The sequence below is a fragment of the Convolutriloba macropyga genome, chromosome 14 (genome assembly GCF_964194025.1).
Source record: "Convolutriloba macropyga chromosome 14, txConMacr16.3, whole genome shotgun sequence".
In the NCBI taxonomy this organism is placed as follows: Eukaryota; Metazoa; Xenacoelomorpha; order Acoela; family Convolutidae; genus Convolutriloba; species Convolutriloba macropyga.
Window position 1 is genome coordinate 12,411,183 of NC_134481.1, and position 26,245 is coordinate 12,437,427.

Sequence of the window (26,245 nt, forward strand, 5' to 3'; positions counted from 1 at the left end):
GTCCTTAAGGCCAGCGGGAAATTTCTGCAGGATTGTTGAAGCACATTGTTTATAGGCTTCTGTAAGTTTTTCGGGGCTTTGTAATATTGTCTTCGTGAGCGGAGGAACAATTTTCATGACCTGTGGGGGGTTGTCGTTCATTTCTTTTGGTTTCGTTTTTTGAGCCACCGCTGCATATGATTTGATCGAAGTTGTATTTTCGGTTCCCTCTTTGTACTCAGACATTATATTATTCACGCTAGTGTGTTCTGTTAAAAGCTGGCAATAGTGGTCACAAAGATGTGGTGATGAGATTTGATAGAAGAAACTTGTTCGGGTATTCTACGTCCAAGGTCCTCACTTTGGAGAACCGGCAGGGGTAGTAATACTGGAGCAAAGTGTGGATGAATTACGTTGGGCGACTTGTCTCACTGGGTCGGGGAAGTAATTGCCAGGTAAGTACAAGCCGCTTTCAGTGCTTCCCGTTGGTAGTATGGATGAGAATTAAAAGTTTGTGGTACAGAGTACCGATAATAAATAGGTAAGAATGGTAAAAAGGTTGAGGAGGGGAATTACAGATTCAGGGGAAAAGAGTAATAACCTTAAGGTTTTTTGGGTGGGGGGCGGGGAATCGAACCCCCGGTCAGAAATCCCACCTGACTGTTCCCGCAGATCGAGCTAATGGGCTACGCGACTTTACTACTGGGACTAGTGTAATATAGTTAATTTCGTAATATGAAGCGGAGAGCGATTCGTATTCGCAGTGTATGAGCGAGTAACGAATAAACTGTAGCTATTTGTATCGCTATGTAGCAAGTATTTACTTGTAGACAGGAATAGATTGCAATGGTTTATTGTATTAGATTTAACTAGTGTAGTTATCCACTAGTTAAAGCGAGAGATAGTTAGCCTTCCTCTAAAAGGGAGGCCGACGCCAGGTAAGTATGACAAGTTATTTGCACTCTCGCTCAAATAGACATATCGTCAAAGATTATCAACAAACTACAATTGCAACGTCATCGGAGTTCCCACAAGAACTTTTGTCCATCTAGTTCCTATTCATTCGCTTCATTAGATAAGATTTTTGGAAATCCTAAAATTCGTTGAATCTCTGACACGATCCGCACCTTTTCCCAGTTTCCATGGATAACTTTGGTCAGGTAGTCCAGATTAAATTAAAAGTGTTCAGTGCTCTTAAGTCTCTGGTCTCAATGTGTATATATGTCTCTGAGTCTAAACTAAGTGCCTATTTGTTATCTAAACTGAGATTTTGTTCAACTTGTGGTTCTGAATTGTGCTCGCGTGGTCTCTTTTGTTATCAAGCTGTGACACGCACACACGTATATTGTCAAGCAATAGGCATTCAAATATGGACATTCATATCTATATAGGCATTCATATCTATAGCGACTACATACACTACAGGAAAGGACTGAGGAAACTTGCCTCTCATTGAGTTCCAAGTTGTTCTGTGGGGGAGGTAGGTCGTAGAATATGTAGATGCACTTGACCAATGTCGAGGGAAGACTGTCTGCCACTAGATTGTCAACCACCTGCTTGCTAGCTGAACAGACTACTTCCAAACACAGCAGAAGATTCTTCCCAACATCACCTGGAATCATCAGTAAGTTTATAATTGTACCGATAAAATCACTTATAATTGTATTAAAATTGTAATAATACATTGAATTACATCACTCTGGTAGTTACATTTCTAGCCAAGTTTTTTTGTTCAAGAAACTGCTGCTGGAACATGTAATTGTTTTTGTTGTTAAAAGGGAAGTTTTTCAGGTTCCATCTCTGACTTTGCATAAATACCCAAAAAATGTGCGGTACTGACCTTGTGACTGGATGGTGACATTTCCGGGGGGCTCACTGCCAGCTAAGTAGGTCATGATTGCTCTGCTCGCATGCACTGAAACAAAAAACATTTCTCATTCTAAATAACCTGCCCGTTCCCCATCTATGCAACGTGGAGCAAATTTTACAAAGTTCAGAAAATAATGCTGGAACAAACGTTGAACTTCACCTGAAGGCTAGCTTAATTCACGCCCAAAAACAAAATCCAATCCTGGTTCGAATAAAAAATTACCTAAGCTCTCAAGCACGCTCCTGTTTGTCTTAATTTATCTAGAACCTGGTTCACATGAAATGGGTTCACCCATCAGGTTACGTCCACCCAACTTTTTAGTATACCGCAAATATATTTCGATCGTTTGAAATTGTCACAATTTTCAGTTCACAGGTGTATTTTATAAAACAATGAATGACAATTTCAAGTGTCAAACATTGTTGTGCCGTCCAGAGATTGTTATAAATTAGTAGGGCAAAAGTCAAACCTGTTACTAGCGGCAATCTGACATTAGCTCAGACAATGGTAGCATAGATCAGACCTTGCGCCTATTTTCATTAAGATTCTATGCTTTTCTAATAATATCTGAAATAAACTGAACAGTCTCGTTTACCTTATTGAAATAGTTTTCACAACACAAGACGGATTTGCACAAGACGGATCTATCGAGAAAAATTTATTTGTGCTCAATTGAAAACTGATGTAAAATCTAACCCGTCGATGATGGCTGTGCCCGGGCTCGAACCTCCTCCACAAACAGTTTGCACATACTTGTAGAAAAGGGCGCCACAAGTTCAAACTGGTTACAAATCTCGGTACCGGTCGAGTTGCGAAACAACTTCAAAATGAGCGGCAGAATTTCTCTGATCTTGTTACGCTTCTCCTGAGGATTCAAGTCTGAGCTTTTGCTTTGCACTGATTGGACGAGAGATCTCAGAAGACTCAATCCGAGATCCGAGTCACCCCGACTGCCTCCGGGAGAGCCGGAACTTCCCGATCCATTTCCAGAGAGAGTTCCCTGGCTGACCAGTTTTCGGAACGTATTCATTATTGTCACAATTTAGACTGTTAACTTACGAATTGATAGTTCTTACTTTTTGATACTCGAGAGCGGGAGTTCGAGCTCAGGAAGATTGTCATGACTATCTTAAAAATACAAAATTTGCCGGTTCTCTAACTCAAACAACGCAACTTCATTAATGATAACCATCACTATACATTAACCAGCAAAGTTCGATAAAAATACGGCATTCATTTCAAAGACTCAAAATAGGCAGCTGATTGCTTTTGCAACTAACTTTGATATCATCGACGTCCTTCAAAGTGTTCAAAATTTAATAACTTCGACTGTATCTACATTGAATACGTGTGTGCTAGACAAAAACTTGAATTGACATTGACGAAAATGAAACAATGTTTCTACTGACCATCACGCTGTAGCTTAGAAACGTTCCAGCAAACTACGGCAATATAAGCTAAAAATATTAGAATGATTATCGTTTTCCTTTCCTCAGTAATCAAGACATTTTCCCAATGCCCTTGTAATTAAAAATGATTTATCAAGTGTTACAAGGCTTTCCCATACCCTCTAATCTCTAATTTAGGACAGTGACAAAATTAATGCGGGATACGAAATGTCTATTTTTGTAAAATTTAAATAAATCTCGACTCTAAACTCTACAACTGGAATAATTCATAATATTGTCCTACAGCATAAACCATGCCACTTAACCAAATCAACTGCCACGACTTTTGCATATAAATTAAATTTTTAAAACCTTTGGAGAACAAACAGTATTGCATTAATTTTACTGAGTGAAGCTATCGTGAAAAGAAAACAGAAAAGGAAATATTTCGTGAAATCAGTTTATTTGGAAACGTTCATTGTTCAGTTATTGTATAGAAGGCGCAGATAATCAAAAAGGTAAGAGAGAGGGGCCAAAGATTATAAACAAAAAAAGGATGATTTCCGGGAGAATGCAAGAACTTTTCTAACCTATTTTGTTTGTGAGAATTAACCTATTTTTGTTTGCACTTAAAAACAGCATCACGAAATCAGATTGCAGTCTATTAAAACAAGGTATCACTCAAGCAACGAATTTCATTAACTTTTAAGATGAGTTTCAATGAAATATAACCATTGATATTACACAATGGCTCAAAATATGTTAAAAGTTATCAGTATTTGAAACAAAATAAGTTAACTTCGATGAGGGTTTAAAGAAATTAAGTTTTCAACAATGGAGAACTGTCAATTGTCCGATATGTTTCTCTCAAAAGTCTTTTTCTAGAACCACCTGTGAGCAAAAATACTTGGGTGTAATAATGATAAAGAACTGACATACCAAAATCGACATAAAAATTATCAGCAAAATTGCCGGCATCAACTATGAGATCGCTAAACTTGGTTCGTCATCAAATAATGCTTCAATAAACATAGCCGGCAGATTACCGGAAAATAGCCGCCGTTGACGCGCTTGATGCAAATCGGGATTGAAAAAGAAAAAAAAGAGAAATTGACAAATTTTGTTCTATTTTTTTTCAGTGTCAAATAGTGTTCTAATTCGGCGTACAGTTTCAGATGAATTCTAAAACTATACTTAATTCAGTTTCTAAACTGAAAACTAATAAGCTTAATACCACATTTCAGCTAGCAAACACTCTAACAACTTTGATAACCTAATTCTCAATGACTTAATGACCGGGCTTTATCGGTTCATCCCGTCTCTGTTGATTTTGCTCTTTTGACCTTGACTGTATTCACTATCTTGCGTAATTCATTGAGTGGATGGATTTAAAAAGCATTCAGTTTGAAACATTAAGAGGTAAGTCAGAAGTCAAACGTGAAAATCGTGACTTCTGTAAAGCAAAAAACGTGATCAAAAGGTTAAACGAATAAAAAAAACATAGCAGGACAAGTCCAGACGTACAATTCAAAGAACTTTCACTGATTAAACAAAAAAAACTAGACAAAGAACAGACCAACTGGGAGCACCATTTAGAATAAATCAGATCAAAAAAATCGAAATTTTGGATTGGATATTATGAATGTTATGATATGAAATTATGAATGGATTGGATAAAACCATATAGAAAAAAAATCCGATCCAGCAAATTGAAAAAAACAGTAAAAAATCAAAGTTAAATTGCCGCAAGTGAACAAAAAACCACTAGCGAGAAGGCGAATTTTTGTTCAAACACCGTTTTCTCACTTTACTTCAAAATGAAACCTTATTCAAATCATTTATGTTGCCACAATTGCATGCTTGCGCCTTTTCAGAAACTATTTTTTGGAGAAACCAAGTAAATTGAAAAAATAACCGTTAGGTTAAACACTTGTATGATAATTAATATCAAATTACAAGTCACCATGCGTTATTTATTATTAATTAAATATGATGGTCACAATCAGGCTAACAATATGCGCTCCAAAAAATAAAATTGAGATTTAAAAGAACCAATTGTCAGGTTTTTTTTCAAATTGATCGAAAAGGAAGCCACTTGGAGCCTGTCTAAAATTATGCTTAGAGTTCGCAAAACCAAATACATGTTAAGGAGCTTATTCGGGAAACAAACTCTTTCAACCGAAATTCAAGATTCCAAAGTTTTGTGTAAACCAGTCTACTATTTTACAACAAACATAAAATAAAAAAAAATGCCAAGTAATGTGAATCGTTGTACTCACGGCCTTTTACAGCATAAACATGTAATGATGATGTCCCAGTTCAATCGACAGAAATTTGTAGAAAAGGAATAAGCGCCGAGTAGCATAAAGCGTCGAAGATTGAGTTCTTTTTTTTAAAAAAAGCAACAAACTAGTAACACAAAAACGGCACGAGCAAGATCCAATAAACAGAAAAATATTCGGATACTATATCATTTATTGATTATTTAAAGATAAGCAAACCTATGTTGTTTTAATTGATGAAAATGATGATTTTTAATTCACCAATTGGCTTGTGACATAACTAACCCGGTCAATTGATATTAAATGTTGAATGTTAAAAAAAACTTGCAGCGCTAAGCCACTCTTCCTCAGGAATTTTTCCACTTATTCGCCGGGGCCTAAAGTTCCAGAATTTTACGAACTCAAAAGCCAGCGAAACTCAATATACTAGACACAATTTGCCAACGGAAGCTCACAAAGAGGTAATTCTCACAGCATCTCTTGCGCGCTTACGAAAGACTTCCATGATTTACAGCTAACCAAACAATGCTCTTCGGTAAAAAAAAACAATAGCGAACCAAGCCATTCTGATTACTAAACAATCAATTTAAATACCTAAACAGAAAAGCTTATCAGTACTGAAAAAGTCCGTTTTTGTCTAATAAGGACAAATAGTCGCCAAATTTTGATACGTTTTAAAGCAAAGTAAGTAGTTCAAATGAGAAAATGTTCGGTATGGAGCAGTGTAAACTGGTCAGATGAAAAAACCTTTTTCAAGCAAAGCAGGGTAAATTTCAAATAAAGCAGTCAACAAATGAAATTAATTAGTGAGAAATACAAAACAATCTTGAGAAGCAAATGATCACTTTGACAGACGTTTAGCACGGCCTCTGTTAGGATGATCATTACAAGGATTTTAGACGGCGAATTTCAAAATTTCTTTCGAGCAAAAAACTCAGTTAAAAACATAAACCGACTAACGTCAGACTAATTGCTCTCGACGCCAGGCGGGTCATTTTATGGGTACTACCAAGGAGGTGTTCAAACCTCCGCCCTCCTGCGTACAAGACAGAAGCATTAACCCTTGGGTTATCGCCACTTGTAATCTTATCTTACAATCTCTCTATTTAGCGGCACGCCCACTTTTTGAATCAGAGCAATTCATGTCAAATTCAAGTAAAAATCAAGAGTATAAAAACTCACAGAAGAAGTGAAATCCCAAGAATGTTATAGAACAAAACTGTCAGGCAAAACCTTTGCATTAACAAAGACACACACCTTTACAACAACTCCTTCAAATACAGTTCGAGAGCAATTAATTACAATCATCTCTAAAAACAAATTTCCTCGACTGCGAAAAAAAATAGCGTAAAAGATTCTTGGGTGCGGAAATTGGAAAAAGAAAAGATAGTAAGGTTAACGAATTGCAAACCTACAGATTTTTATCAATGCAAATAATGTTCACTTAAAATTGACCAATTTGAGAAACCATCATTACATTGGAAGTCATATTTGAAATACTTGATTTTTACGCACTGGTTCATAGTTGCAAAATTGTGTAAACTATATCCATGATTTATATTTATTAAATTCGAACATCGAAAAATTCGTAAGAACAACTCGCAAGTTGTCTTTTTAAGAGTGCAAAAACCATTTACAATTTAGCTTTCAGAACTTAAGGTACATTTTCCGCGAAGCTAAAACAATTTTGAACAGGGACAAAAACTAAACAATTCATCTCATTCATAGAGTCCATGCTTCATTTAGGGATAGGCAAGTTTTACTTCAAGGAGAGATATTAGTAGAAAAAAAACATTCGCTTCAAAAACATTTTTCATAATCCAATATTTCAGAAAACAGTTCTCCCATTTAATCAATGTTCTTGAAAAGATTGCGACTACAAAACTTCAAACCATATAAAGTCTGAACAACAGGATAGATCGAGGACGCACCGCAGCGCAGCAAAGTAAATGAAAGCTCAAAAAGCATCCTTTGATCAATGATTACTATTTTCACACCAAGTATAATCCTGTATTTGGAAATATGAAATTATAAAACTTGTAGAAATGAAGTTTCAACAGAACTACACAAAAAATTTCCAAAAACATTTTTGAGGCAATAATTAGCCCTTATATATTAGTCTCCGAAAAATAGTGTTAAAGAAAACACAGTAAATGACCACTGCACTTTTTTCTGCCTTTTGCCGTTGAAAAGAGATCCATCTCCCATTTTTAACTTGGAATATTGCCATTTATAGAGCTGCATAATTCAGTCAGATACAGAATTCAGAATGATTGACATTAAACAAATTTTTTGAGAGCTAAAATCATTTCCTGTTAAATTCGGACAATTGACTTCAATGTCCCGAATTCGTGTTAAGGTTTGACTGGCTCTGCTCTTAACTTCTTAAATTCTCATCCGAAAAATTTAAAACCAGTATCGTTCAGAATCCTCAACAGAAAAAGAATAGAAACATAAAAAGGTTTGCAATTTCCTTTTTGAATATCGTTAAATATTTTCACGATTTAATATGGTGGTTATACAGGTCTAATGTGTGTCCCTTTCGTAGGATTTTCAGAAAACGATCCTATTCAAGACAGTATAAAAAATTTACATGAAAGCCCGCGAGAACAGAATAGGGAACTCAAAGGAAGCTCTTTCATTCAAAGGAAACTCTTTTTTACTCAGAGGGCATGAGTTTAAGAAAACTGCATTCTCACTAAAATCTTTGACAGAAATTAACTATTTATTTAAACAAAAATAAAATTCAAAACTTTCAATCCAGTTTTCCATTTCACATTAGACAACTTATATGCCAATAATCTATCTGAGCTTTCCATTCATTCCCATGAAAAGTCTTCCTTGAATACTACGTTAAAATATTTCTTAGAAACTATTTACATCATCAGGGTAAATCTCTATTTCTTGTCTTTCATCATTTATAAGAAAAACAAATAGCATCAAACGGAAACATTAAAAGACTCGTGAAAGAGACGTAGCTTGCGTAAATTAAATGAATCTTAAAAAATGCAGCTACAACTTTTATGAAACTATTCTCACAAATTCACGAAAAAGATTTTCGAAAACAATTACTACAAGGCCTCAGATTACACGTAACAGATTTAACGAACTGACGTACAAAAACAAAAGTCAACACGCAAAAAACAGAATGAAAAAGACGCACGGCTACAAAAATTGCTCCATTCGAGAGCAATTAACCAACAGAAAAATTAGAAGTTCTCAACGGACAGCTGAATAACTTGTTTAGTCCTCCAAATGTCAAATAAAATTTTGAATTCAAACTTGTAGAACATACCCAACTAACGTCGGGCGAATTGCTCCCAAACTATCGAGCGGTTGGCTTCGGTAGAATCTAGCTGGGAGAGATGCTAGCAAGGGGTGAGTGAAGTGTGGGGGGGGGCAAGACTGGACGAGAAGGGTCCAAGCCACTGGGTAGAGGATTGGCTGCATGGGACCTTTACGACATGAACGATGTGCAGGGGTGCGGATTGAGGGATTGAAGTGAGAGGGAGGCTTATGTAGGGGGGGGGGGGTCAACCTCTAAGAACCGCACTTCACACCATAAGAATAAGTCTCTCTATAACAGTTTCTGCGAATCGCATGCTTGGAGACTAGTGAGCTGAAAAGCTCCAAGAGCACTTAATGCCCACTGAGCGCTACCTGTTTATTTCGTTTTTGAGGACAAAAATTCAAAAGGGTCAGACGAAAAATTGGTCAAGCGAAAAATCACATAAAATGAAGACCACAAGACTGATATAATTCGTTTGAGAGCAATTAATTACAGATAAGTACCCACTTTAGTTTCTTTTTCAATGTTTGCGAATAGGATACATAAGCAGAGAAACTTGATGAGTAAATTTTCTACATTATTTTTACAATTTCCTGCATTCGTACTTCAAATGGTTTTAATTAGAGCAAAAATTTTATTAAGCAGAGAAGTGTTGCTGTGATCAGGTGACTCCTTCTCTGCACAAGAAATAACAAATAATTCGGAAGCAATAGAGCTGGGGCACTACTGGAGTTAATAAATATCTGAGATTTTTAATGACAAAAATAAAAAGTACTTCCGAGATTCGGTCGATAACCCTTAAAAATCCACTCATCTTCTCCATTTTCAATCAATCCACATTACTTTCCACAAAAGCAGTAGTACAATTTTTCGGTTTCCCAAAAGATCCGATCATAAAAATGTATTCAAAATGTTCTAAAATTGCCGCAAAATCCAACAGGAGTCGGATAACTATGAAAATATGACATTGAGAGTAATGCTCCATACAGAATAAGCAACGTCGTTCAATAAGCAACAGAATAAGAAAAGTCGTTCCAAATCAGACTAAAGACATCTTGTGTAAATCACATATAAAAAGCTAACTAAAAAGTTGAAGAGTATTTAAAGGCGATATTGATACATCAATAACTGACAATCAAACAGGTTTTTCCGACTTTGTAAATCAGGTCAATATCATTAAGCACTTTTATCTTCAACGATATCACCCTTCTTTATGCTAATTGGGCACTTTAAACACTTCCGCCGTGGATTCAACTTCCGACTTTAATTTCATGATAAGTTTCCACAAAGAACTTATTCCGATTCCCACGTACGAGAAATTTGTTTTCATAAGAAGCTGAAAATCTTACAGGTACTTTGAAACTAACTCATTATATTCCCTAATAAGAGGTGGAACTATCTATTACGATGTACATTACCTATACCATTAAAATTCTATTAGTAAACTTCATTTACAGTTGGTCATGTTCTACCGGGGGAACAAGCTCACTTAACTCAGCCAGTTGTTTATGTGGTTGTATAGCATTATCAGTGAGTACTCAAGACCACACGTTAAGTTTTAGCCAAGTTGCATTTTACGAAAAATGAAATTACAATTATAAATTCACTTCCAAGATAAAATGGTCATAATTGTAAAATGGTAGGGCAATTACAATGAAACGTCAGTCTGCTCGGAATTTTTTTTTCTTCGTAAATAATTGGGCGCTATTGAATTTCTGAAATTCATTTATAATGTAAAATTATCTTCAGTGATCTTGTGACTACTTTATCAGTTACTCAGTGAAAATTTTGTTCATGTCAAATTTTAGTCAAATTTTAGAAGCAGATCTTATTTGTTCTCGATGGTTCTCCGCGTGGTTTAGTAGAATCGATTGATTGAGCTTATCACATTCTATGTGCGTTTTTGTACCAATTCGAGAAATAAATTCTTCTGAGAACAGTAATTCCTGCTGAGACGTTTAACTATCAGAATACTCCATCACTATAACCCATTCGCATGACTCTACAGAGCACCGCGACCAACAGTATTCCAATAACCAATATAATGATGAACTCTCATTATTTTCAATTCTGTTACATCTACTTCAGTTTACTGATTGTTGTTCTTTAAACGGGGCTGCAAAAAGTAAATTTCAAACTATAGGAGACAACGATTGCCACAATTTAACACTCCATAGCCGTTCGATCAATTCTAAAATGACACTAACCTCTAGAACTCACTTGTTCTAATACTGCTTGCCTGGTCATTGCCTTTTTCAACGCTGTCATATTTTAAATGGCAAAACTACATCAAATTGGACGATAAAAGATTTAATTTGACAAAAAGACCGACAAATAACAACTAAAGGCAAATGTGTATACTCTAGTATAATTTTGGTATAATTCCTGTAATTGAGGTTTTAAACGTATTGTCACTAATTAATTAGACTTAAATAGCACCAGAAAACTAATCTGTAAGTTTTGTAACTACTTTTTATACATATCCAAAAAATAATAATACTCAAGATTCAAACGACAACTTTCCACATTGTTTATCAAGAGGATTTCGTCACAAGCGAAGCAGCTTTCTCCTGATGTAGAATTGGCACACATAAATTAATTTAAACAATAATTGAATTGTCCAGGAGAATGTGCCCGGGGGACGTCAACTGGAGGGCAAACAATGACAGCTCATATGACCACAAAATCATCATCCATTTCACGTGAACTGATTTCCAGAAAGGTTGCAGCCATATCCTCTAAACACAATACTTAAAAATAATAGGGATGACAAGAGACAGCTTCAAGAACAATCATATTAAAAGAACCAAGAACTTCCCTCTTTAACAAAATCTTATAGACAATTTAGATTGCGCCACGTGCTTTAGACTCCAATGCTAAATCTAGAATCAAACGTTTTAAAAAATTGTATCAAAACATTACACTGTTTACTTGACTGGTTTGTAATTGAAACCAAGTCCAAACGTCAACTGACAACAGGACATCAAATCACCAAATTAAGAATGTGAGACAATAAAAGAATGTAGACCCAATTTATTTAAAATAGCAGGCAGATTGCCAGAAAATGGCCGCAATAGCTTTGTAGATCTGCAGTCTAAAAAAACAGTGAAAAAGACAGACCAAAAAATACTCTTTTCATTAAATTATGAGATGTTATATTTTGATTACGAATCTGAAAATACTGCTGCCTCTATTAGCTGCTCTCAACCAGCCTTCATTTAGAGTGTCACACATTCAATTGATCTCATCTCTGAATTAAAGTGCAAAGGAGTCTATTTCAAAGTAAGGAAGTCATTCTTGAGAGTGAGGTAAGTCACGTGAGACCAAAAACAATCACGCAAATGAACAAAAAACTCGCTCCACTAAGAGTGAAATGACGTCACGCACGCACTTCATGTGAAATTGCATGAACAAACGAACAAAAAGCAGATTTGAAGTGACGTCATACGGTCGTAACAATAATCTTGACGAAATGAAAAAAAAACATAGCCGGTAGAATATCGGAAACGACTCGAATTGTCGTGCATTATAATCTCTAACCTAACCTTACCGAAATCAAAACATCAAAATAGACGACAAAAAAAAACAAAAGTAGCCCATTAAACCACATTAAAGTCCTTTAAAAAGCCGTCAATTTTTTAGGTGCGGGGTGGAGAGCTAGAGAGCTAGGTGGGTAGATAGGTTGGGAGGTGGGTATTGCTGGGGTAGTTGGGGGGTAGGTGGGGGTAGTTAGGTGAAGGGAGGGGGTAGTTTGGGGGGGGGGTAGGGGTAGGTAGGTGGGTAGATATGTTGGGGAGGTGGGTAGTGCTGGGGTAGTTGGGTGGGTAGTGCTGGGGTAGTTGGGGGGTAGGTGGGGGTAGCTAGGTGAAGGGATGGGGGGTAGGGATAAGTTGGGGGGATGCGGGGGAGTAGGTAGGTGTTGGTTGGTGGGGGGGGGGGGGGGGTAGGTAGGTAGTGGTGGGGAGGGGGGGAGGGTAGGTAGGTGGGTAGATATGTTGGGGAGGTGGGTAGTGCTGGGGTAGTTGGGTGGGTAGTGCTGGGGCAGTTGGGGGGTAGGTGGGGGTAGCTAGGTGAAGGGATGGGGGGTAGATATAAGTTGGGGGGATGCAGGGGGGGGGGGGGGGGGGTAGATAGGTGGTGGGGTGTTGGGGGGGTTTGTGCTGTGTAGTTTAGATAATTAGGGGTGACTTATATAGGAACAAAAAATCTGAAAATGAACTCTTCACCTTGAACATTACCAGCAATTCCTAATTTCTATAGATTACAAACGAAGCTACTGTTAAAGTCCAATGTTCGAAAACAGAAGTCAACAATCAAAAACGGTGGTAAATGTTCGAACAGAAAGAAGTCAAAATTCAAGTCATGAACAAATTTGCTTTCTGCTAAAAAAAACCTGTAGAATCTCAATACTCCTCTTCGAGTCGTAAAAACCAAGAGAAGGCCAATAATAGTTCAGCTATTGCTGTGCGGCTATTAAAAGAAAACTGTGACGTATCAAAATGATTTAGACGCAAGTCCAGATTTTAGACGTTGCCCTCAAATAATTTTCAATTGGACTGAGGCATCCTTATTTGACCTTTAACCCTCCAATTAAAGTAATTAAAGTCATCTTGAGCGTCAGCAAAGTCATGAACGGCCAAAAATTTATTCAATCAAAGGGACAACAGATAAGGACTCTCGAAATGATTAAGAGTATAAACTGATATCACTCACACCTATCAGTCTGAAAATTAAACGCATGTTGACTTGAAGTGAGCGCGACGTCATATAATTGCAATAAAAATCTTGACGACTAAACTAAGCAAGATAGGACAAAACCTGAATTAAATTCCAAATAATTGGAATTAAATAATGATCTAACAACTAAAACTTTACAGCAACATGAAAAAAACAGTCAAGAAAGCCCATTACCCTATATGCGCAAAGATGAAGAAAAAAGTTAAAAACAAATAATAAAAAATTCTCTTTTCCAAAATTTGATGCTTTGAGAATCAGCAATAATAACATAATAACATTTTATAAGAACATTGAGTATACGCATCCTAAGAATAAGTACACAATACAACAACCTTGTGGGATCCAATGACTTGGCAAGCAAAAAAACAAATACTAAAATTCGCACAAAAGAATATTTTTAAAATCCAGTGGCATCAAAATAAGAAAACCACATAAATGTACACCAAATCTTTAACCACAGCAAACTTTACAACTTTAGAAGTCAAAATATACTTTAGCAGTTCCCATGGCTGAAAAGTACAATCGAACAAAAGATGAAGGCAAGAATCATCAACTCACTTGAACATTTCGAAAACAAACAAAAGCTCAGTCAATCAAAACTCAGCTAAAAATTGGAGTAAAAAAATTGAACCAAATTACGTTGCACTAGAAGGCCAATAAAAATTTGTAATTTTACACTCAGCAAACAGACAACAGGAAAAAAACATGCCAGACTAAAAAACAACTTTCATTTGAAATGAAAGTACTCAAGTTAACTATATCCACTTATTCCTCATCAGCAATTGATGAGAACTGTAGTCAATCAGATAAAAATAGAACAAAGCAAAACACAAAAACTCAGTCACTATTTAAAATCCAAGAAAACGAAAAGCGAATGAGGCATTAAAAGCAGTAGCTAGGAACCGAAAGAAATCATTTGATTAATTTAGGCATTATTGGCAACAAAGGAGTCCTATCATTAATGAAATTAACAGTTAGGAAAACAAAGTGCACAAAAAAAACTCGCAAAAATCGATAATATTTCTTGAAAACAATTAGTGTCAGAGTAAAAAGGCATTAGACTAGTACTGATAACACAGCCGGCAGATTGCCGACAAATAGCCGCCAGTGAAGCGCTTAATGCACATCGGGATTGATACAGAAAAAAAAGAGATCAAAGAAAAAAGTGTCAAAAGGTGTTCTAATTTGGCAAGCAGTTTTAGTTAGATTCTAAAACTAAACTTAATTCAGCTTCTAAATTGAAAGCTAAAAAGCAGAAAACCGATATCAGCTAGCAAACACCCTAATGAACTTTGATAACCTAATGCACAATGACTTAATAACCGGGCTTTATCGGTTCAACCCGTTTCTTTTTATTTTGATCTTTTGACTTTGACAGTAGTCACAAAACGGCGAAAATGAATGCATGAAAGAATTTAAAATCCATTCAGTTGAAACTGATTGAAGTAAGTCAGAAGTCAAACGTGAAAATCGTGACTTATGTAAAACGAAAAACATGATCAAAAAGTAAAGCGAAATAAAAAAACATGGCAGGACAAGTCCTGACGTAAAATTCCAAGAATTTTGATGGACTAAACAAAAAAACTAGACAAAGAACGGACTATAAGTGAAGTAGGAGCACCATTTTAAAAAAAATCAGATCAAAAAATCGAAAAAAAAACAGTAAAAAAAACCAATGTGAAATTGCCGTATAACAAAAAACCACTAGCGAGAAAGCGAATTTTTGTTCAAACACCGTTTTCTCACTTTACTTCAAAATGAGAGCAAAAAATTTCACACCGCAAAACCACTCGATTTTTCGCTCTACTTCCTCTTTCGGCGTGACCAAAATCACTACTCCAATTTAACTTCAAAAATCATGAAAATGTGTGAACAGATCTTAAAAAGACAGCGCCCCAATACAATTCAAATTCTTTAAATTGTAAAAAGGAGAGCGCCTAAATAATAGCCGTTTGAGAGGCTGACGGCGGCTATTAACAATAAAATCGATTCAATTACTCCCCATCATCAATTTATTCGACCGGTCCTTATCAGATTAGAAAAGAAAAAAACAAAAAGGACAACAAAAACTCGCAAAAACTAAAAAATCACTAAAAATTTTTGAGAACAAATAGCTTTCAAATCAGGAAAACCAACAGCTATGAATTAGAACTAATTAATTAGGTTAATATATAATATATGCTTCATAAACAACTAAGGCAACTTGTCATTAAGAAAACAAAGTGACGAGGCAACAGAAACAAAAAGCGACACAAAAACAAACTTCACTAATATCTTTGAAAATTAGTGTTGGATTCAGAAAACGGAATAGCTGCGCGATGATTAATTCAAGATTTGCAAATAGGCGCATTAAGAACACAAATGTATAATATTAGTAGCACTCAACAAATGAAACACTGAAGACAAGTAAGGCGTAAGGCTCTAAGAGAGCTGTTCAGCCACTTGCTGCCCTCCGGGCTTTACCTGTTCATCCCGTTTATGGGGTTAAAAATTTGAAAGCATCAGACGAAAAAAGTGTCAAGCTAAAACTCGCAATAAAAAAGCCAATACAACAGCTGCACCTCATCAGAAAATTCAAGACAGAAAATTGTAACATTAACCTACTTATCGGTCTCGAACAACTGGCGAGGCAATGAATTCAGAAGTGGCATACGCTATAAAAAATTTTATGATGAAAGAAGTTCTGTCTCTCAAAAGGTTTGAACCCATGATCTTCCGAATGAGAGTCCTGGAGAGTAACCACTATTCTACAAGGGCTATAAACGGTCTTCTCTCACAATCGGCTTTATTTTAGCAGACTCCATTCTGAATGCTCTTAATTGAAAACATAAACCTACTAACGGCGAACAAATTGCTTTCGAACGACAGGCGGGGCAATCTAATTCCTAGGCTGTGCGCTCGACAAATTTCTCTTTATGAGTGCAAAACATCCGACCAGGGAGATATTTGAACCCCCGATATCCAGAATCCTTGACAGAATTATTTACCATTGGGCTAGTGACAGTCTCTTGTGATTTCCGGTGCTACGATCGCTTCTATTTTAGCAACAAACCATTTGGTTCAAGAGCAATTAATCCCAAAAAAGTTTGGAAAAGTCAACCGAGAGGTGAAAGCGAAAGAATGTTCTAGAAGAAAATGGTCAGTCAAAACCTTTGCATTAAAGAAGACATGTTTAGAATATTTACTTCAAACTTCATTCGAGAGCAATAAATTACTAAACAAAGTAATCAGGAGCCTATTAAGTCGAGTAATTTTCACTCACCATCTTTATTAGTTTTGCTATACAAGTTTATTAGACAAAAAAGAAAAACAAAGCCGACAGTTTGCCAGAATGGCTGCAAAATAGACTTGAGTGCTGTATACTACAGATAGAAACAGATAGCGCAATTATTAGCAAAAAGTGTCGAAAACGCTCCAAAAGCGTATCAAAAAAATATAACAATAAACTAAAAAAGCTTGTTAAAGTTAATTCCAAATAAGCTTTTTCTTTACAAACCTTTATTACACATATGAGTTCCTTTTTTACTTTAAACCAATTCAAACTAAACTTATTAGAAAACTATCAGATTAATTATTAGAGACAGACATCGAAAGCGGCAACAAATAGAGCAACAAAGTTTTTGACCAAATAATTTTACAAGTGTTTAAATCACAAAAATTATCAGCTACCCATTGAGAGATTAAAAAAACAATTAAAAACATTAGTAGCATCGTGGAAAACTTTCATTGAAACCAGAAGTAAGATTGCCGCTGATAATAAAAAAACCTCCCTTCAAAAGCCAATATTTGTTCCAACATCAATTTCTCAATCCACTTTCAAAAAGTTTTAAAAAATCTTGAGAAAAAGTAGTGTCAAAGTCATCAAAATCACTAGCTATTAACTCGAGCCATTAATTAGGTTCTTTTGTGCTTCATTGGGAACCAATCACACCTGTCAGTGATGATACTAAGCGATAAGTGAGAAAGCCGAAAAACCTTTCAATTGTAAACATAGTCGGCAATTCTTTCAATGCTTAATAGCTTTCAGCTTCTAAACTGGAAGCTATTAAGCATAATACTCATGACAGCTAGCAATCGCTTCAATGAACTTCGATAACCTAAAGCACTATGACTTAATGGCCGGGCATTATCGATTTGACTTTTGAAAAACAAAAGCGTGATCATGAGGTAAAGAGAATTTAAAAAAGGAGCGCCTAAATAATAGCCGTTGAGAGGCTGACGGCAGCTATTTAAAAAACCACAAACACCGCAATATAACTACGCTCAGCCTACAGCCTCGCAGGTCCAAAAACCTAATTGTTAAAAAACTGCATTAGATTCCCTCACATTTCATATTGCGTTTTATAATGCAAATCGCTGATTAGTACATTTCTCTGCTCGTGGGAAAAGTCAGCATCGCAAATAAATCTCGAGCATTGTCTGAAAAATCAAATTCAAATTCGCAAAAGCGAAGCTTATGATAAATGAACAGTTTTAAGCGGAAAAGTGTGCGAAACATAAATGATCTCATGGGAGGTCAAATCTATTGCAGCCTGCTTCAGTGTGCGGGGGGGGGGGGGGGGAGGCAGTAACTAAAATCATTAAGGGGGCATAAAATGACGTCATTAGAGACCACTAATAAAAATTTAAGTAAAACGCACCCCAATTTCGGCGCACATTTCATTTGACTTTTGCAGTGAACGGCCGCCACTTGCGTCCAGCTGCTGACACTTGTAAATGAGAGCAAAATATGACTCACGCAAAACGAAAAAGTGGAGGGCGTAAAGGTCACTCGAAAAGTCCTAATACGTCAAGTCAAAGTCGAGAACGGCCAAGCGAAAGTTTTGCATAAAAAGATAAACACGTTTACAAAAATTGTTTTCGACTTCGTTCGAGAGCACTTAAAAATTGAACCTAATCTTATTTCAAAAGCGCTATTTTGTACTTGCTGTACAGATAGAGTTTTAATAGCAACCCGAGGCAGAAAATAGAGCGGTTAAAAAAGTGAACGTTGATCGCAAATTCGCAAAGTTAAACATGAACCATTTCTCGACTTTTTCTTCTCCATTTCGTCAATTCTTAAGGAAAAATAGTATGGAAAGTTCAGCTGCTATTAATTAGCTTGAACAAGCCTCGACGATAAAGACTTCTCACCGGAATATTATAGCAAACGGAACAATTAGTTAAAGATTAAACTCCACAGAAACAACAAAAGAGCAAAGTGAAATATTTAAAGAACTTACATCTGAAAATGGTTCAAAGTAATCGGAGATGCCATTTTCGAGAGTATAGAGTTAGAGTTCGCATATAGAGTATTATTTGACATATTAGCGGAACAAGGGACAAGAAAAATAGACGTTTTAAGAACAAAGTATTATTTTTGTTCAGTTGTTTGCCTTTATTATATAATTTATAACAACCATGAAACTGGGACAAAAAACCGATAACAGTCCAATTAAATGAGCAGGTCAACCGGATAAGTTGCTCAAATGAATTCGAAATGGCTGGAAGCTGGAACAAAAAGCTGCAAGCATTTAACATCGGTAACTCTGCTAATAGAAGTAAATAGCAACTTTTTTTCGTTCATCAGTAGTCTTAAGATGTATTTTTTCGCTCAGAAAACACAACCGTAGCTAAACTGAGAACATAAATTTAAGGACCAAATAAAACTTTAACAACTTTTGGATGACAACTAATATTGACAAATTTTGCATCCAAGATAAAACTTTGGAATGAAATTCCGTGAAGAATTTGGCTAAACTGGCGGTATAATCTGGAAAAACGTCCAAAAAAACTGGTCTAAAATCTGAAATCAGATCTCGGTAATTTCTTAAAAAGTCTTTCAAAGCTACCTATGCAAAAAATTAGAAAATTTAATGTTAAAAACTTTATTGGAGAAAAATTGAGCAAACATAACGGATTCCCGTTAGCTGCTCTTAATTAACTACCGATTTTTGCCAACTGCTTAAACAGAAGGATGGTGAAAATGTGACCAGAATGCTGAAGTTTTACTAATTCAAATCAATCTTACCTAATGTGTCTTGAGTGGACGAGAGAGAAGGATAGATCTCGAGGGGTGGCCAATGAGCTGGTCTCTTCTGCACTATCTCAAACAGCGGTTGCTTCTTGTCTGTGATGACACTCTCTCGCAGCTTACTGCACCAAGTGTCAAACTGCGCCTGACTTTGGAGGAGAAAGCCAATAGCTAAGGACGGATCCAGTGCCTGTAATTATTTTAAATAGAACGCAAATCGAGCAGCAAAATTCCCCAATCAAAAATTACATTTGTCCCAATTTTTCACTCGAATAAGTTCTCGTGAATCTTTTAATTACGTTCGAGAAAAGATTAAGATGTTAGGACCAGTGAGGCCGTGAGCAAAAATTAAGCGCGATTTTAATGAACCGTTAAGTATTTATTGTTTCGGGGCGTTTATGAGAGCAATCGCATGTAATCCTCTGATGATGTTGTATATACGCACGGTGAATGGCATTCGCTTGGCAGTGTCACAGTGGTATGAAGAGTCGTCAGTGACGGTGGCTACCGTGGGTCGGGTGTCGTGTGGGTCCAAGTAGAGCAGGAAGGAGCCCTGGTATCCGATGAAGTAGTAGGCACTGTTGGGTCTCCCCCCTATGATGCCCATTGTCTCCTCCATGTGGAAACACTCCTGCACACATTACATACAAATCTATTCTTCCACATCAATCAATCAATCACTTATGATACATCATATTTTCGAAAGAGAATTACGCTTTTCAAAAGGTTTGTCAACAGCCGACCGTTAATACGCTCATTTAAAACAAAATTAATTGGAAGACCTCGGACAGCTTTAGATTGAAGGAAGATTGATAATCAGATGGACGACTATGAACGAAATTTGATCAAAAATTTTACACTTGCAAATGGAATTTCAAAAGCTCCCCGCATAAGCCAATTAGAAAAATTGACACAAAATTTTCCATCTCTCCTGGTGATCGATAACAGATAACCCTGAAAATTTCCTTTATTGACGCAAAAACACTCGTTGTCTGTGTCACAAAGGCTAACGAAAAGGGAAGTTTTAATCGAAGGCACTACGGTTGCTGCTATCATCTACTCACTTTGATAGGATCAATATAGGAACTATTGATATCTGTCAACCCAAGTCGCAGTGGCACAATAAGCAGGATAGGCCTCCATGAGTTCAAGCAGTGATTCTCGCGGTTCTTAGAGTTCTCACCACTGCTACGATTGGAGTTAGAGGAACCTGAAGAATATGATCTGGTTCCGGATTGGACAACTTCAGGGTCCAGCTCTGAACTGGGGGTTCCGTCATCTACGTTTGTCGCCTCCTTCTGGTTCTGAGCGTATCTGAAAGGCAGCGCTGAAACAAACTCCTTTCACATGGCAGCTGTATGGATGTAATTGGTTGCAATGTTCAAACATAGACCCGGGGCAATCTCTAATAAGAACCGCCCTTCGCATCATAAGTATAAGTCACCAAAACAGATTCTGTGAATCGCATACTTGAAGACTAGTGAGCTGGAAGGCTCTAAGAGCACTTGATGCCCGCTGGGCGCTACCTACGAAAAGTCAAATGCGTCAGACGAAAAATTGGTCAAGCAAAAAATCGCATTAAAAAAGACCGACAGGACTTATATAATTGCTCTAGTTTGAGAGCAATTAATTACTAGGGGGTGTATGGGCGTATTATGGGTGCAAAAACTTCCCCACTTTTGTGCGCATCCCTCCTCCACTTTGGCAGCCTGATATCCTAACGACTCAGCTACAAAGGCCATGCTTTCCTTCCGCTCAAAATCTCTTTAACCAACTAACTTTATTTCAGAACGAGAGCAACTTAGATTGCTTTAAATTGAAGAACTAAAGTGCGAAAAAGTAACTAAAGAAGTTAAAGAATATTCTAGAACAAAAGCGTCAAGGAAAAATTTTGCATAAAGAAGAGACACGTTTACAGTAGTTGCTGCAAACTTCGTTCGAGAGCAATTAAAACATAGCCGGCAGATTGCCATAAAATAGCCGCAATAGCTTTGTAGATCCGCAGTCTCAAAAAGATAGTAAAAGAAACAGATCGAAAAAGAAACTTTATTAAATGCTAAGATGTTAAATGTTATATTACGAATCTGTTCAATTTATTGTTGCTTCTATTCGCTGCTCTCAAATAATCTTCCATTAGATTAACAATCATTCACTTGACCTTATTTCTTTGAATTAATGTAAAGAAACATAACCGACTAACGTCGGGCGAATTGCTCTCAAACGACCGGCGAGCGGTTGGCTTGGTCAGTAGCTAGCCACGGGGGGTGCACCGGGGCTGATGGGGGCAGCACTGGGTGGGGGGGGGGCAAAAGCGCGGTGGGGGGGGGAGTGGAGCCAATAGTGGGGGTGGGGGGTCAGCAAAGGAGGAGGGGGGGGGGGGGTGTCAACCTCTAAGAACCGCCCCTCACACCATAAGTATAAGTATAAGTCTCCAAGACAGTTGGAGCTGAAACAGACCTGAAAGGCTGTAAGAGCACATAATGCCCGCTGGGCGCTACCTGTTTAACCCCCTTTTCTATAGGACGAAAAGTCAAAAGCGTCAGACGAAAAATTGGTCAAGCGAAAAATCGCATAAAAAAGACCGACAGGACTAATATAATTGCTACAAACTTCGTTTGAGAGCAATTAAAAAGTAACTTCAGAGTGAGGAAGTCATTTTTGAAAGTGAGGCAAGTCATGTGTGACCAAAAACTTAATTTCGCAAATGAAAAAAACTTGCTCTACTAAGGTGAAAAATGGCATATTACGTCACGCACGCAATTCAGTTGAAATTGCATAAACCAATGAACACATTTGAAAAGATTGTGACGTCATATGCTCGTAACAAAAATCTTGACGACGAAAAAACCAAGAGAAGGCCAATAATAGCCCCAGCCACCACCACTTTGCGGCTATTAACAAGAAAAATTTTCAGCAACTTAATTGACTAAAAATCTGAGTGTTATCCTAGTTCCGATTCGGTTACGTTAAAATAAATTAAAGCGATGTGAGCAAAGTCTTCTGTCGACTTATTGAGTATGTGATCAAAAATTATTAAAACGAGACATTCGTGCTATCTCAATGATTGTTCAATGATCAAATTCAAACACTAGGTGGCTTTCGCAATTTGTCCTTGCTTGAGAGTCAGTTGCATTGACATGAAACGAGGCGATATCATGTGAGCTCCGACTCCCTTGACCAAAACACCGACTCTTAGTCCTAAACTGTTATTCGAGTGTTCTTTAAATATTGTTTCTTCAGAATTTTCTTTCTGAGTTAGGCCACCTTCCTCGCAACTGATTGAACGCTCAACGTTGCATTCTTGACCAGATCTACATCTTGAACAGATTTCATTGAGACCATAACGTTGGCCAATTACGTCGACAAATTGTTTATTGGAGAAGTACTATAATACAAATATCAAACCAACATCGGGCGAATTACTCTCCTTACGACAGGCGGCTTTAACTTCAGAGATAGACTCGCTCTGTAGGGAAAACAATATTGGGAGGAAAAAACATTTTCTTTTATAGGAACCTCCAAGAGCTGTCAAACATTGTCAGAAAAGTTCTTCTTACGATGGAACTACTTCAAAGCATGCGGAACCAAACTACTTGGGTATCAAGTATCCTTTGCATATTCAGTCATGACGCCTAGAAATGGAGATAAAAGCAGGCTTACAATGCACCAGAGAAATAGTTACATATCAACTTCCAAGATATTTAGCTGTGTTACTTTTAAGCTCTAATAGGACATTAAAATAGAATCATAATCAAAAATATCTTAACATTACATTAAAAACTTTAACAAATTGCCTTTTCTATAGTTCTCACTAAAATAAAATGCGTTCTCCCTCTCGCTGTGAACAATTATTCTGTAGATTTTAGACAATTGTGAATAAATACATTGCAATTAAGTGTAATTTACATTTATATCCCAGGTGCGTTTCCATATTAACAGGTCCTTCACCTCAAAAAATAAACACATGTATTCCAATTTAGCATGCAAATACAAGAAACATGTAGCATTCTAACGCCGCACACTGATTTACACGTGCTCTAAGTTAGACTTCGCGACTGGGCTAGGGGTGGATGATAAAAGACAGGGAAATGCTGATATGCAAATTCCTTAATTTTTGTGCGAGGAATTATAACTCCCTCCCTCTTTTCCTTTTTCCTTTTTCTTCCAAATAGACCCCTCCTCCCCACCCGGCCACCAGCAGCGAATTACAACAGCTACCAGGGAGGAAGCTGCCTTCAAATTGATAAATTGCGTGAAGGGGAGATGGAACGCAGGAGATGGTTAGGGTAAAAAGCTGCACTGCCGTACAATTTTATGACTGTTAATATGTCACACACAAGGTAGCTGCTATCTGCATTCATGATTTGCAAAGACAAAAACAGAATATCTAGAACAGAAATTCGAAATGCGAAGTAAATTTCTTGCCTTCAAGTGGCCGATCGTATCAAAGAGTACTCGACTAAACAATTAACAGAAAAACTTGACCACACAGCAAAGGTAATGAGGGCTTTCTTGATTTTTAAAAACAGCAAATCAATCCTAAGTCCATCCTAAGTTCGAGTTAACCACGTTAGAATTTAATTTAACTTCCACAAAGAAGAGCTGACATATCATAGTCAGACTAGGTTTGACCGCGATCCTTTAGTTGGTTCTGATCATTCACTTCAAATTCAAGCGATAGCTGAAAAATTGAGCGTAATGTGTAGCCAAATGAGCTAAGCTTGTTGAAAAATTGGCTTTTCGAGCAGCTTTTCAATTTCAGTCAATTAGAATACAAAAATACATCTATATTCTCTTCACTTTCAATTTCTCATTTTTTCCATTTGAGCATTTTCGATCTAATATCCGTTCGATTTTTTGCTGCCCCCCCCAAGAGAGGGACTTTCAAGCTTCAATGGCTGCTGGACTTCAATATTCCTCCAGACATTGTATATCATGATATGGTATCAAAAGTGTGTTCGCGGGGAAAACGTTAATGGGACATCTGATAAAAGAAGCCCATCAACTTTAATGTTCATGTCTTTTCACAAAGCCAAATTGGAAATACGCCGAGCGAGTGCTTTTAATAGCTGTTTAGATAAACTCTAAATAATCATTTTAAACACTTCAAGTTTACTCAGTTCAAGAGGCCAGAAAATTTTTCCCCACTAATTTTTGTTATTGAAAACGAGACACCTGCGAAAACAACGCCAAAAACTTAGCAATGAAAACAGCATTGAACCGTATAGAAACAATAAAGACCGCAAAACGATAACACCCTATTGATTCATCTTACGCGGGTTCATGATACAGAAGAGATTATGAAATTTAAAAAAAATTGAAATAACATTCTCTTGAAAGTTTTTGACTCAAAATTGCATAATAACGCGAAACAAATCAATTTTCAGTATAAAATAATTTAAAACGAGATTTCCAGGTAAAGCTCAAAAACTATATATTTCACGCTAACGAAAAAATATAAAAATCATCAACAGTTACCTTTGCAAAGTGCGTAGACATCATCTATGACGATAGTGTTGTCCATAGCAACGTGGACACAATAAGGCGTGAATTCATCAAACATTGAAAGCTTCTTGAGCACCTGGGCAACAGTGTTGGGTCCAAACCACTCCCCCACCGACTTCCCCTCTGACACTCCCATCTGGGCTAAATTAATACACAGCAACAGATCCAACATCAACTTTATAGACACTCCGATTTTATATTCTTAACGCTACATTTCGAATTTTATTTTTTAAATCCATCTAATTTTCAACTCAAGAGGTCAAGCCATCATGTTTCTAAAGTAAGCTCACCGTTAACAGAAACCATTGATATAGAAAAGCGCAAACGGTCAAAATTGGACAGCTTCCTTTAGAGCCAATTCGGGGAATTAGACAACTCCAATAGGACTGTCCGGATAAAAGCCAAAATTAAATTTTAACCGAAACATTACATTGTTCAGTGAAGAAAGCAAACTATAACAACTTCCAATCGTTTTCGTTACCGTTCATTGCAAATCAAGCATTTCGTTCTCTAGGTCTACCCAAACATCTAGGTTCAAAATAAGCCTATTAAAAAAGGAGCACTGTATTTCTCCTAATATCTGTAAACGTTTCAGTCATAGTAAAATTTACAGAGATAGGCAGTGTAGAATACTGATAATTACCAACAGAAAAAACTAATAACTTATAATAACTAAAATATCGACCGAATAGAGAAGTCACTTGTATTGGCGGGGAGGGACAACAGTAACATAAATTCAATACTAAAAAGAGAAATTTAATTGAACTTAAAATGTTTCCAAGTAATTGAACAATGTTGGGTTTTCTTCGGGTCCTTCTTGTATTCATTACGAAAAAACTGCTTATATTTCTTCTTTGCAAGACTGTGTGACATTGCCAAATAATTTCTTGGGAATTGTGCTGCAGAATACCTCTCTTAAAAATATTTTTGTCATGCAAATAGCATTTTGAAATTGTCTGGGTAAAAATTTTTTGAGTTCGCTCGTGAATATAAAAACTTGCTGTTGGTAATTTCAAAGCTGAGCTTGAGAAGGTAGGCTTCTTTTTATTCATGATGCTATGACAATAAGTGGCAGCCCTGTAATCAAAAAGCAGCGAAATAGGTAGTATACCAAGGTTCATTTTAAGATCTGAGGATAGGTCAAACTTTTGTCTTGTGAAAACAAGCTTTGATGGTCCAATT

The 26,245-nt window shown here is 36.7% G+C and overlaps 3 protein-coding genes across 6 annotated transcripts in view; 1 reads left to right on the plus strand and 2 right to left on the minus strand.

The window, feature by feature from the left end:
- LOC142352998 (WD repeat and FYVE domain-containing protein 3-like) overlaps positions 1–2,973 on the minus strand; it is a 249,253-nt gene extending 246,280 nt beyond the window's left edge. For all 4 annotated transcript variants that reach the window (XM_075405173.1, XM_075405172.1, XM_075405174.1 and 1 more), the window contains exons 1-3: positions 2,546–2,973; positions 1,820–1,894; positions 1,426–1,591 (exon numbers count right to left, since the gene is read on the minus strand). In XM_075405173.1, the coding sequence (XP_075261288.1) occupies positions 1,426–1,591; positions 1,820–1,894; positions 2,546–2,879 (575 nt within the window). In that variant the 5' untranslated portion in view covers positions 2,880–2,973. The remainder of the gene's footprint in view (positions 1–1,425; positions 1,592–1,819; positions 1,895–2,545) is intronic.
- LOC142352999 (uncharacterized protein C05D11.1-like) overlaps positions 1–26,245 on the plus strand; it is a 354,622-nt gene that overhangs the window by 241,707 nt on the left and 86,670 nt on the right. The gene's annotated exons all lie outside the window — the stretch shown is intronic.
- The window catches only part of LOC142353571 (cysteine protease ATG4A-like), a 29,386-nt gene continuing 14,243 nt past the window's right edge, over positions 11,103–26,245 (minus strand). Inside the window, exons 4-8 of the mRNA XM_075405849.1 lie at positions 25,037–25,204; positions 20,623–20,885; positions 20,004–20,189; positions 19,556–19,748; positions 11,103–11,546 (exon numbers count right to left, since the gene is read on the minus strand). Of these exons, the coding sequence (XP_075261964.1) occupies positions 11,479–11,546; positions 19,556–19,748; positions 20,004–20,189; positions 20,623–20,885; positions 25,037–25,204 (878 nt within the window). The 3' untranslated portion in view covers positions 11,103–11,478. The remainder of the gene's footprint in view (positions 11,547–19,555; positions 19,749–20,003; positions 20,190–20,622; positions 20,886–25,036; positions 25,205–26,245) is intronic.